This window comes from Nestor notabilis, unplaced genomic scaffold (genome assembly GCF_000696875.1).
Source record: "Nestor notabilis isolate BGI_N333 unplaced genomic scaffold, ASM69687v1 scaffold7854, whole genome shotgun sequence".
Classification (NCBI taxonomy): Eukaryota; Metazoa; Chordata; class Aves; order Psittaciformes; family Psittacidae; genus Nestor; species Nestor notabilis.
In genome coordinates, this window is record NW_009925993.1 from 7,418 (window position 1) to 20,991 (window position 13,574).

At 49.2% G+C, this 13,574-nt stretch overlaps 1 protein-coding gene across 1 annotated transcript in view; it reads right to left on the reverse strand.

The window, feature by feature from the left end:
* LOC104404788 (casein kinase II subunit alpha) overlaps nucleotides 1-2,068 on the reverse strand; it is a gene marked incomplete at its 3' end in the record, with an annotated part of 7,888 nt that extends 5,820 nt beyond the window's left edge. The window contains exons 1-3 of the mRNA XM_010013315.1: nucleotides 1,875-2,068; nucleotides 748-859; nucleotides 374-475 (exon numbers count right to left, since the gene is read on the reverse strand). Coding sequence (XP_010011617.1) covers nucleotides 374-475; nucleotides 748-859; nucleotides 1,875-1,975 — 315 coding nt within the window. The remainder of the gene's footprint in view (nucleotides 1-373; nucleotides 476-747; nucleotides 860-1,874) is intronic.
* Between the last annotated feature and the right edge of the window lie 11,506 nt (nucleotides 2,069-13,574).

Below are 13,574 nucleotides of genomic sequence, written 5' to 3' on the forward strand. Positions count from 1 at the left end.
GAAGTAACATGTTTGTGTTTAGGATAATGAATTGCAACATTTCTACTCTTAAAACTACTAGAAGCCCCTCTGCCTTGGAGGTACACGATCCCCCTCAAACAGAAAGCAGAGGCAAAGCATGCAGCACTGTTTGCAGAATGCATTAACTTGTCTCAGGTCACTGGTATCTCACCCTTGCAGTGAGGGGCTGAAGGCACCTGCAGGGGAAGGGCCCGCTAAAAGCAGTTAATCAGATTAAGAGCTGATCTGATTAAGCAGTTCAAAAGCAGGATTTAAGAGCAGGGGAAAACAAAGAGCCAGATCAGAGCTGAACTCAAACACAGCAACTTCACCCATAACCCCAGAGGACCCTTTAAGTTGCCTCCATACTCACCACAGGATCTTTTACTATATCTGCAAGGGTGATGATGTTGGGGCCGCCCCGCAAGTTCTCTAAGATCTTAATTTCACGCTTGATTTTCTTCTTTTTAACAGGCTGAAGAACAGAAAAACGATGTGTGAGACAGAGCACTGCAGTAAAGGGAGGCCAAGAGCTCAACATCCACATCACAAAGGTAGTGACTGCAAGTCAGCAAAATACACTGGAACCTTTGCAAGCGAAGTTCAAACAGATCTTGTTGTTACCTGACTGCTCAAATATCTGCAGTCTCCTTTCTAATCATACAACCCTGACAGCTACAAACATTGCTTTCATGTGAATGAGGGTCAGGAAGATGATTTCTATCTTTTGCCCAATCCCCAGCTCACCTTGAGAATTTTAACAACTACTTTTTCATTATTTGTGATGTTGATGGCTTCAAATACTTCACTGTATTTGCCTCGGCCTAATTTCCGAACTAGCTGGTAGTCATCTTGATTCCTGTGGAGATAAGAAGTTAAAGAGTTAGTTCTAGAGAGCTCTGTCATTTCCATCAGGAGTTACAAACTGCTCCTTAACACCAAATCACTGCCTCGTCTTCCAGACAAGGTGGATTAATGAGTGTCTTCATCTGAACACAATGATTCAGAGTGAGGAGAAGAACAGGGAGCTTCTACTTGCCCAAGTTAGATTCAATCCAGAACTGATTTCTTCTGTAGTAGGTAACATAAGCCTGACTAAGCAAACCAGCATCAGCAACCTCAACCTGTGCCTTCCACTGGTCTCTCTGCATTGGGAAGCTCCATTTTTCCTTGTATAATGTTATTAAAAATCAACAAAGCCAGAAAGACCAAAGCTTTCAGCACTGGCTTGTTTAAAACCAGAGTAGGCACAAACCATCACTCCTGCTCAGCACATTCTGTACACTTCAGAGCCCAAGAACCACCTCAAAGCCAAGGGCAAAACTTAGTCCAGGCTCTGCTATACAGAATGGGGAAGGCAGAGCTACAAAGCTGGTGTCATTGCTGTCTGATTCTTGGACAGTGTAGTCATAAGCCCAATTTAGGCACGTCCTTCCTTCAAAAAGCAGCAGATATCTCTTCCAGTCACTTGGAGAGCTGAGCAGTAAGTCACAAAATAGCAGGTACTTATTTAAGTCTGAGTGTCTTCACTCACCCCAAGCAGAGGAACCTCCAGGCTTTTTACTTCTTTTCAGCCCTGACGTCTAGATTGTCAAGATTTTCTCCCCTCTGAAAGGGGCCATCTCCTGACTCCCTGCAAAAACTCTTCAAGCTAAACTCTCAAGGAAGCTGCTAAAAACATTCCTGCAGCATTGGCGATTTCACATTTTGACAAGAAACACTTCCATGAAGCAAAGCTGTGATCCCAACACTTGCCATGCACACAGGCAGCTGCCAAGGAGCAGGATAAAGCCTGATGCAGCGCAGGTGCCTGAACTCCCCATCCACCACAATGCAGGACCCTGCAGGGATTGATCCTGGTCCAGCAGACTTACCCCCACTCGACAACATGCGACTCATAGTCCCAGTACTCCCGGGGTCTGTGTGTGTTCACATCCGTGTAGACTCTGGCCCTGCTCGGCACGGGTCCCGACATATCAGACAGGTTGGCAGGTGGGAATGACGGGATGGCAAATCAGAGGCTGCCCGCGCTGCACTGGAGGATAGCGGCCTCGGATCCTTCCACCTGCAGAGAGAAAACCAACCAGAGGGTAAAAACCTCAAGACACTATAAAAGTATTTAAGTTAATGATTAAAAGCTGCCGAGGAGAAGCTGGAGCCCAGCCACAGCCTGGGGTCATCGGCCAGAACCTGAAAACTATGGGTCTGCTCTTCCCTAAGCAGGACGGGATCACTTGGCAAAAGTAACCCCTCGACCTTGCAACCTCAGCATGTATTTTCCAAATAAGGGTTACAAAGAGAGCTTTTCCCAAAGGGAAGAACTGCAGCGTCCTGTGTAGCTGCAGACAAGACACCCTCCATCCAGCTCCAGGGAGAAAGCAACAGCCACGGGCTCAGCCTCTCCCCATCCAAGAGGAATGTGCCTGACACGGAGCCAGAGCACCTCATGTGCTGGGGGCTGCACCATCACCTCTTGCAAGGCACTAATGAACAATACTGCAAAGGGGTCACAGATCAACGGGTCACCTGCACCACCTAAATGAAGCACTTGCTGAAGTTTCACCTCCTAGAAGCACTAATTTTCCTTTAAATCAGAACTTTGGGATTTACTTGAAAGAACTGAAGCCTTTGTGTTCACACACAAAGGTTTGTGTGTCTACAGTGATTCCTTCTGTGGAACGGACAACCAGTAGCAAGAAAGGCCACTGGGGACATCAAGGCCACTTACTACCAACCATTCAGGGATCCAGTGGCCTGAGGATGCTCAGAGCACTCCACAGCAAACAGAAGCAGGCAGAAGAGTTTGGCTAGGATGGGGCACCAGCTTCAGTCACAACATTAAGAGACAGCAGCATGTGTGTTAAGACATGATGATTTACCCAAACACAGAAGAAAAATTCTGCTGCAGGAGTCTAAAGCTGTTTCTTTGCATTGTGCTTGTGCACAGGGTTTGGTAAGGACCTCTCCTCCTCCCTCCTTGCCATGGGATGCCTGCAAAGCTTCTGTGAAGTTTTATCAGTAGTGAGACAAGTCAAAACGACTCAAAAGAAAGTTACTGTATGGCACAAATACTCCAAGTTCTGAATATTTCAGACATCAGGAACTTAGTACGGTTTTATACCAACAAATACTGTCCCACCTAAAACAAAAGTGGAGACTCCGCAACTCTCAGATCTTTCCCAAGTGAAAGCCAACATATTTTTAAACATTTAAGTACAAGAATCCCTTTGTCAGCTTTCAAAATAACGCCCGAGGAAGGAAGCAGCAGCGGAGCATGAAAGAGCATTGTTCAGGGTGCAGCACGTGGCAGAGCCTGCACAGCCCTGCTTAGAGAGAGGCACTTGAGCAGCGGGGCAATAACCTAAACACACAGAATGTATGGTATTTGCTGTGCCAATGTCATCCCTCACAGAAACAACTGCCAGGCTGCAGGAGGAGGTTAATAGCCACATTCATCAGAAGGATCCACAATCTGCTCTCAGGGTACAGGATACATCACACCAGAAGGAAATTCTAGAAGCAAAATCCTGCTCTACTGGCACCATTTATTTGAGGTCTGCAGCACTGCAGTGTGCTGCAAGGACCACAGCAGGAAGCAGAAGATGGTGTACGAGCTGGGGGATGCAGCTGTGGTGTCCTCCACCACGTCCCACAACCTGAGCAGCAGCCGGCTCTGCACTGGGAAGCACATACATGAGGTCTCTTGGTATGGACCAAACGTCCTTAGGTGACACAGACCTCGGGTTAGTTTTTGACCTACTGACACAGAAACGGTGCTGAGGGCAGCTCCAGGTAGAAGGGGCTGAGGTAACACAGCCCCAGGGGTCAGAAGGGATGGGACACTGTTCCAAAGTCCTCAGATCGAGGCCTCTGCCTGAGCAAGGAAGGATGGGGCACTGCAGCCTGGTTCAGCTAAAGGAAGAATACAAAATATGACTAAATAGTCTATTCCTGGACAAGATGTTAGTCCTGTAATAAATTACACTTTCAGAAGATGAGGCAACAATCATCTGAGACCTCAAACCATTTATGTGGCATGACTCAGACCTGTACAAATTAGATGTATATTCCCAAAACATACTGGGGCATTAAGAGCATCCAAGTTCACTGCACCACTGTGAGGACAGTGAAATGTAGTGGATTTCAGAGTTTTTGTTTCCCCTCATTCCATGTGCTTCTGGCAGGGATGCACTGACTAATTTCCTCTGCCCAACACTCCTGTGTAGGAATTAACCAAATGCCTCAGATGACTTTTGATTTTAGCTTTTAAGCACAAGTGGGAATCGGTGCGAACACGTGAGGCTGCTCCTCACCCAGCCCCGCCTGGGTTCAGCATGGAAAAAACCAATGAAGAAGAAGAAAAATCCATCACATTACCTAAAGACAGATCAAATTGCAGAGTGGTTCTTACTGTCACGTAGCCCCAGCCCAGCACTGGCTGCACCTTGGAAGTGGCTGCTCAGAGAAGGGCTTTTTCAGGAAACCATCAACTGGAGCTTCTAAGAACAGCACACAAAGCCTGTTCAGGGAGGTGGGGATTATTGTCTGCTGTTCTCTCTACAGGAAGGGGAGAGTCTGCACACATCATCTGGGTTTCAAGCAAACACAGTACATGCATCTACACTTACCCTGCCCCAGACCTGCTCCAGCCGTTCAGGAATTTGCATGTATTTTGCTCTCCCTGTCCCCAGAGGGGGATAAATTTGCAGAGGCTCCAGAAGCTCTTTGGCAGAAGGGACTGACACAAATAGGGACAAATAATGGGGACAGGTGTGGTCATGGAAAAGTCAGTTTAGCTCCAGTTTGAAGGCAGAGAATGTACAGTGTAAGCAGCAACTGCACCTACATGAGTGTCCTGAGCTTCTTATAAAAGATGAGTTCTGCAGAATCCAAACAGAACAAGTCATTTATTCATTCCTGCATTAATGACAGGATCACAGAATCATTTCTATTGGGAGAGACTTCTAAAAGTAACCCAGCTAAAGGAGATGGAATTAGATCAGGTTGCCATGTGCAGCTCAGCCTTGAGCATCTCCAAAGAGCCAAAACGCATCTCTGAGAGTTTTAATTCTCTGGTAGAGAAATGCTGAACAGGGAAACAACCACAAGCTTTGAGGCAATAACCAGAGGTCACAGAGAGGAAGACAAAGCTTCTAGTTACCACCTGATAGAAGCTGCTCAGTGCTAAGGTTTGCCTGTGCATGGCCAGAAACCAGGTCTTGTGGTGTAGCACTTGTGGTGACCGCCTTGGGAAGACCATCCCCAGCAGCACTTGTATTGTAGCCGCAGTGCAGGAGCACCAAGGAAAAGTTTCAGAGCCAGGTTTTCCCACAGACCTGCCCTTACAACCACATTCGAGTATTAGCCAACTGATAAGTAGCTCATCTCTTGCACAGCACCTTATCAAGAGCACCCCAGCAGACCCTGTCCATCCAATGCACAACCAGCTCAAAAGGGTGCAGGCGAATGCACCCTGCGTGTGCTGCTGATAGTGAGCGGGCAGGAGACAAACCCAACTGTGCCACCACCACACAGGAATGTTTTATTTGAAGGGCTACTAATTAAGAGGGATCAGTTCTTAAAAGTTTGAGTTACTGTAAGAGTAGCCTGAGCAGCTTTGCACGCTGCACGTTTTGTGCCTGAAGTTCAGGAAACCAGGAAAAAGCCTCAGTGTTCAGCGAGTTGGATTTTTAAACCACTTTCATCTAAAACACTGTTATAACCCCCCCTCCTCTTTAAAAAGGGGTTTTGTCATCCTCAAAATGCACTCTAATCCCAATGGCAACCCCACAGAGGACTTGATTTCTTGTGCAGTATCCATACTTACAGCACCTATTCCCAACTCCTACAGGAATTTATGCCCTCCATCCTTCCAGATGCATCCACTCTGAGCAAGTAGCAACAACACACAGCTAAGGAATCCGTGCACATTAGTTGGAGAAGCACCTGCTCAGCCTCTAGTAAAATTCACCTCTTTTTAGTCAAGAATAACTGAGATACTGGAATACTATTTTTCCTCCTTTTAAATGGAAATGCTTTTGGCACAGAGCACACAGTTACTCACTCAGAACCTTACACCTAAGAAGTGGCACCAGTATGACACAGCACACACAGACTCCAAGTGAGCTGGAAGCCAAGAGCTTCCCAGAACACTGGTGTCCCGAGGAACCTGTCCAAGCAATGACCTTCGTGGATCAGATTTGGAGTGTAAATATTGCACCCAGGAACACAAGCGCCGCTTGACACGGCCTCCCTCTGGAATGCTGCTGACAGCACAGCCTGCCCCCGGTGTGAGCAGTGCCCTGCCAGGGAGTTCCAAGTTCATCCTGAGACTGAACCCAGGGAGCCACGTTCAGCCACATCAGCGTGGTTATTACCAGTGAACTCGGAGTCAAGCAGCAGAGAGCAGGCCCAAAGGAGTGACACAGGCCCCAAATTCCACCAAGACAAACTCAAAGAGCCACAGTAACATTTCCATCACTTTACCAATTCCTGACAGACTGTCCCACACAACCTCATCTTCCTCCCAGGGACACACAGAGCTCGGCCAGGCAGGGCTGGAGATTCCCTCTCACTTCTACTTTCCCCATGTAAGCTCATTACCAGCGGTGACTGTGAGAGACTAAGGCTGTAAACAGGCCAGGCCAGGCAGCAGCTGGGTCACTGTGGGACTAGAGAAGCTCTCTGCCAGCAGAGAGGAGCAGAGTCACAGTAAACAGTCTGGAACCAGAAGGTTATTCCTTTCTTTTACCCACAACTACAACTGAGACGTTCCCTTTCACAGTAACAGCTTAAACCCAGGCTCTGAAATCATGAGTGCACAATGTGCTCTGGTAGTGAGAGGAAGCATTACAATTAGCACCTGAAATTGATTCTCATTTCCTTCACACAGCCCATTGATCCCAGGGCAGGAGCACTCGCTGCTGCAGAGTGTGGGGAATATTTAGTACTGGACAGATACCACTGAAATGAAAAGATCAAGACATGCTTCAAGACCAGGCTCCAGCCTGCTGCTGGCAGCCAACGCCAATTGAAGCCCTGCTCACCTTTAAAGGAAGAGCTAACGGCAACCAACTTTACAAAACACCCATGTGTAGCTCATAAAAGAAACCTCATTTGTGTGTTTCCACGATGCTGGAGCTGCAGCAATGCCATGTGGAACAGGTGACCTCCACGAGTCCCTTCCAACCTATATTTTTCCTCTGATTTTATAGCTGAAATAGAAACAAGCCTGGATTAACACAACTGACATTTTCCATCCTTTCCTGGAGGCCATTTACCTACTAAAGGGAATTCATAATCAGAAAAGGGGATTTTAAAATATGACTGAGTTAAAAAAAAAAAAGCTTAGGTTTGAAATCCAACTTTTCTCTTGGTGGTTTTTTGGAACATTCTGCACTAACTACATTCTTCCACCAAAATCATCTTCCAGTTTTCTTTTAAAGAGCTGCTTGTGTCCGGCTGTGGAGAAATAACAAACCAGGATACAGAACGACCTCACCATTCTCTTAAAGAAAACAAGACACGAGCAGGCACTGGGGAAAAGAGTCGACTGGTTCAGCTGAACTGGAAGAACCATCTTGGAGTAATTCTGCACCAGCAACATCCTAAAACCAAGACTGGTTCCTCCTTCATTAGCTTCACTGATTCCTCCCTGAACTCCTCGCAGCTCCTGCCAGTGAAGGAGTCATCCTCACAGGGAGCAGCCCTGCCTCAGAGTCACAGGGCTGACCACGGGATGCTTTTACCCGAACTCCATCTTCTGTGATCACCTCCATACTTGGGGAAAACTTCACTCTCCCACTTCACACGCACAGAGGGTGGTGTCTGTCACGTCTGAGGCTCCCCAGGCGGCCCTGGCAGTGTCACTGCAGCCACATGCTCTCCTAGCAGCAGCTCTGGCACAGTCCTCATTGTTGTGCAGACCCGGAACAGCCGAATTCTAGTGGAGCTTACACAGACCCTCTATAGGCCTCTGCAGCACCTCAGCTTAGTTTGGTGTCCAAAGCCCCAGTGTTGGCAACAGCACATGCACCTGAGGCAGGACAGCCGGAACCTGCTCCAGCAGCAGGATGCTGCAGTGATGGGAATGCTCCTCACTCCATCTCCTAAGGGACCTTATACAGAACGGTCAACTCCAAAAGCTCCTCTCTTCCCACTTCTCTCCAAAACTCATGGACTCTCCTCGTATTTCAGAGCCAGGCCAGTCCACAGCACACAGAACAAAGGGAAAGCTTTCCCCAAGGCAAACACATCAGAAGTGGTCTGGGATGAGGCCAGAGGACAGGAGCAAGACATCCAAGCCCCAGCAGCCAAGTGCAGGCTCTGCCACCATTCCCAGCCTCCCCAGAATCACAGTGGATATCCTCATTGCCAGTGCTGCAGGCTCCTGACACAACCCCATAAAATGGCTACAAAGGTAACCAGGAATTGCCAAACCTGTCAGCATACACGTACCAAACCAGAAACCAACAGCAAAGCTCTTCTGGGGCATCTCCTCCCAGCCCCAGGAGTTGAGGCTTAGCAGGGAGCACAGGGAAGGTGGTGGGTTTTGGAAGCACATCTCTTTAAAGCCAAAGAGAACCTGCAAGGACTTCAATGGGAAGAGATTCTTCTTCTAAGAGCACTAACAGAAGCAAAGCTCCTCCTGCTGGAGCTCTGGACAGTATTTTCCAAGAAACTAACCACCAAACCTACCATTTCTGAGATCCAGCCCCACCAGGTGACTCTTCCTGAGGGCTCACCAAGGGGAATGTTCAGCCCCACTCCAGGCTCTTCCCAGCTGGCATCAGGTCAACTGGCAGCATCCTTTGGAAAGTTCTACCTTCCTCATCACTGCTAAGGGACACAGTAAGTGTTTTCCTCACTAATGAGCACACGCAGGGTAGGACAGGCTAATCCTTCAGCTGATTTGTCTCCTATGGTTCATGGAGAGGGAGATTCAGCTAGAACTGAACTGAACCTACCAGCTGTAATGTTCCATGTTTTTCATTGATCTGATTGTGTGATTCCTAGAGGCAGGAACTCACACAAGAGGCAAAGGATAAAGCTGGTGCAAACCCCTGCCAGAAAGCAGAAGTTCTAACATAATTCTCTAAAAATTCATAGTTACTAACACAAGATGAACCTGGCTACAGCCATTCTGACAATTAAATGGGAAAAGCAAGCTATTAAACTCCCCAAATCAGTATCTATGATGTACCAATACACGGCAGCGAGTGTTGGGCTTACCCAGCCTCAGCCAGGTGAGGTAAAGGTGTTGACTAAGACTTTAGTACCTCACACCCGTGTTCTGGAGGCTGACTGAACCTGGGAAGCACAGCAGACAGTGTAACCCAGCAGGGGCACAAATGCTGAACCCACCCTACACCACTGCCAGCCCCGGGCAAGGACACGTCTGTCCACCTCCACAGCACTGCTCTTCACACCCTGCAACCACCCCTAACACCAGTGCACAGCACCAAGTCATGGCTTAGGACGAGTGTGTATTTATATGCTTGGAAAGATGTATATGTTGGACATACGCCTGGATGCATCATTCCAAACTACCAAGATTTAATGTGTAAACTCAGCTGAAAGGGATCTGGATGCTGCACAACTTCCTCAGTGAGCAAAAGCCTCCTCTTCCTTCTGGAGTATGAAGTGCTGCTTGATCTGCAGCAGGCAAGGCTGGAATTCCACCAGCACACTGGTAAGGGAGGGAGAAATCTGTGACAAAACTCACAAGAGGAGGAACACTGCAGGAGCTCCTGCTTTGCCATGCTGGAAATTCATCTGTGGTGTGTGTCCACGCTCATCCACTTGCAGAACACAAGCAAAGCTTTACTGAGAGCTGCTGCACAGGCGTTGTGCTGAGGATCTGCCTCCCCTGGGCAGGATCAGGGCAGAGGCACCACTGCTCCACCCAGGACACTCAGAAGACTTTAGGGGCACGGTGAGACCTCTCCCACCCAGTTCTGGCACATAACTCTGTGTCACCCCAAAGCACACACAGGACTCTCCAAGCATTCAGCTGAAATAAAACCAAGATGACTTTACCCTTTGCTTGCTCAGAAGGTGCAAGGGCAGAGACCACCCCTCTGCAGAAGGAGAATAACTCCATTTTCTAGCACTGCTGTTAACAGTCAAAGACACAACCATCCCATTGGCAATCTGAAACCAAACTCCACTTTGGCCCCAAATTATTTTCCACTTCCATCCAGCACACATTTATTCAGCATCCGCTTCAAGTGAATTGCCATAAACTAGATCAAGCAGCTGGACTGGCTGCTCCATAATATTCCTTAAAAATCGGAGATGGGTCATAAGAACCCGGGGGCACAGGGTGCCCAGAGAACCTGTGGCTGCCCCATCCCTGGCAGTGTTCAAGGCCAGGTTGGACACAGGGGCTCGGAGCAACCTGCTCTAGTGGAAGGTGTCCCTGCCTGTGGCAGAGCGCTGGGACTGGAGGAGCTTTAAGGTCCTTTCAACCCAAACCAGGCTGAGAGTCTGTGATGAAATAATCTAATTCTCAGAAATAAACTCTGTGGCAAATTAAAACAGTGAAATGGTGACCTCCCAAACAGGAGTCAGTGGTGGTATTGTCTCGAGTCCACAAAGGACTCCAAGTCTCCCTTCTGCTCCTCAGCTTCCCAAAGCAGCAGCATGAAAAGGATAATAAAATCATTTGTTTGAATACAACTGTCCAGAGCAGCCTGAACAAAGGAGGGGGAAGACTCGTGTCAGGCTCATGCTGCTGCTGAGGCCTGACCAACAGGAGGTATCTGTGAATTACTGATCCTACAACCACAGCCACAACCCCATTCCTCACCAGCCTTTCCCCCCAGCAGACAAGTTTGGCACCTTGATGGCAAACAGGGTCCAAAAAGCAGCTTGGAAAATCCCTCTGCTTTCAGCTACAGTTCAGGAAGCTGCAAGTCTCCTCTCCAAGGCAGTTTTTCCAGGTCCAAAGGAGAACTCCTCTTCTCCAACCAGGCTCTGTAAATTCCAGGAGTCAGCTCTTGGAAGCCCCTGGAAGGAGATATCCAAGCTCAGAAAAATTATCCAGGAGTCAGCCTGCAATGAAACCAGGGCCTGTTTGCAGCCACACTGAGGCACAGCCCTCCCTGCTCTTACATCTGGGGGGTTCATCCTCTCACACCCTGATGGAACAATATCTAAGATGGCCTCAACCTTGCCCAGAGTCTACAGAACAGACACCTAAAAGTGAGCAACTGAGCAGTGGAGGAGCCAGGTCTGGTAACCCAGAAATAAAGCCCTGCCTCCTCAGAAATGTGCCACCACATTAATCACGCCACCACAATGTCACCCATTTGCTTCTGGCTTCCTTTACCTTATTCCTCAGGGGGCACAAGCAGAGACAAAAAGAGAAAATTAGTTCTGTGAGGAGAAAATGCAGGAAAGAATTCCAGTGGAAGGTGTGAGGACACCACACAATGAACCAGGAGAAGTTACATCCCTGGCACTTCTATCACAGTTTCTTCCTCTACAACTCCACAAATCTGTAACCACCTTTTGGCCTTCTGTATTCCCAAGATTCCCGCCTCAAACCCATGCCATGTGCACCCAACCTGCACTATTTGAAAATGCCCAAAGCTCAAATACTGAAGATTTTCCATGTCTCTCCTCCAGGGAACAGCATTTTCCCAGGTCCTTCCCCAGCACTCTCCACTCCCAGGTTTGCATCCTCACTCTCAATGTTGCATCAGCTGCTCTGCAGTAAACAAGAGCCATTCACTGCCCTTGCACACAACTAAACTCTGCTTCATGCCATCAACAGTCCATGGTCCACTTTCCTCCACATGTGCTAGAACCTACCATCAATTTCACTCTCCCTCTTCCGAAGAGCCATGTTGCCAACAGATCCCAGCCCTGCTCCATCATGAGCCCACACACCCTGGCAAACCAGAGAACCTGCTCGGAAGCTCTCATTTGGAGAACTCCACTTTCTCCTGCAGCACCTGCCTCTCTCACATCTTCCATGCTCATACCCACCTTTATGTTACCCAGTTATTCAACACAGCAGCTCCACCCTTTGCTGTGGCTGAGACAACACTACCTTCCTCACTGCAGGGCTGACCTTACCTTCCTCAGCCCAGTTTCAGCTCCCCATGGGCAGCAGTGCCTCCGCAAGCTGGGAGTTCCAGGATGGACACACTGAGCTCTCTACTACAGCCCACACTGGGCACCACAGCCCAGGGAGAGGTTTCACTAACTCACTGGGAGAAATTGTATCACCAGGTAACAGAGAAAGGTGAAAAAGGGAATCACTGTCAAGATGAAGGGAAGGATCACTGCCCACCACCACAGATGTACACGCTTCATACTCTGTGCTCTGGACCTTGACATGAACTCTTTTCTGGCAGGAGGCACTAAAGAACCAGACTTCCAGCTAAAGACACAGGTGGATCTTCTGAGGGTGAAAGTGGACTGTTCTGCACATGGGATTGGACACTGCCAGTGGAGCCACATCCCATTCCAGTTTTCTTCTCCCAGTTACAGACACAGCGTGTTTCCACAGAGGATGTGCCACTGTTCCGTGTTTTACCCACACATGACAGGGCTGTAACAACTGGAACATTCCCCTAACCCCAGTTTTAGGCCTAACTAAGGAGCTAATCAAGCTTCCCACATTCCCTAAATCCTGCATGAACTCCCAGCACAAGCTTCACCCTTTTCTACGTCACACCAACACGAAAAAGGCACAGGACAAGCGAGCTCCCTGCACCACCCCAGGGAATCCAGGATCCACACTGGCAGAGTTGCATCCAACACCCAGGCCATTGCCAGTCCAGCACAACACCAGCTCTGAGCTTCAACATTCTAAACAACTCTTAGGTTTTTGGCAAGAAAGAGCCAAAGAACAGCCTCAATCACTGCCTGCCCCCAGCAGAGATGCTGCTGCCTCCCTGTGCTTCGACCTCCCGTGGGTGCTCACCTGAAGACGTGGAATGAGCTGCTCTTCCCAAAGGAGGGCAGAGCTCACACAACCCAGGTGAGCACATGTGGAGGGACGTGCACAGCACCCGGTTTCCCTGCCTGGCACCGAGCTGCCAGAGCAGCTCTGCAAAGCCCCAGCCCAGCAGCAGGTTGGCCCAGCACCGACGCTGCACCACTGCAGACCCAGGTACTGGGGCTCAGCACCGGCACGGGACTGGTTCTCAGCACAACACAGGCTTGGGAGCCATGAACTCAGGATGCCGACGTGAGGCACTTGCCCTCAGGAGTCTCTGCACAGCTCAACCACTGCTGTCAGCAGGAAATATACCCGTGAGTGTTTATAACCCAAACTTTGCCGGTTGCACCCAAAGCCCTCAGTAAGAGCGACTGAAGTGCTCTGACAAACACCACACACGGGGTTCCACAAAGGTTCGTTCACAAAGGGCATTTCACCAACAACCCCGCAGCCCATTGCCCCGAGGCACAACCACGGCAGGGCCGAGCCTGACCATTCTGCCTGCGGAGGAGCGCGACTGGTGTGGAGACGTGTGAGGCCGACCGTCCCTCCGCCCAGAAAGGCCCAGAACCGAGACCGTGCGCGGCTGGAGGCGGGGGAGCGAGCACAACCGGACCCC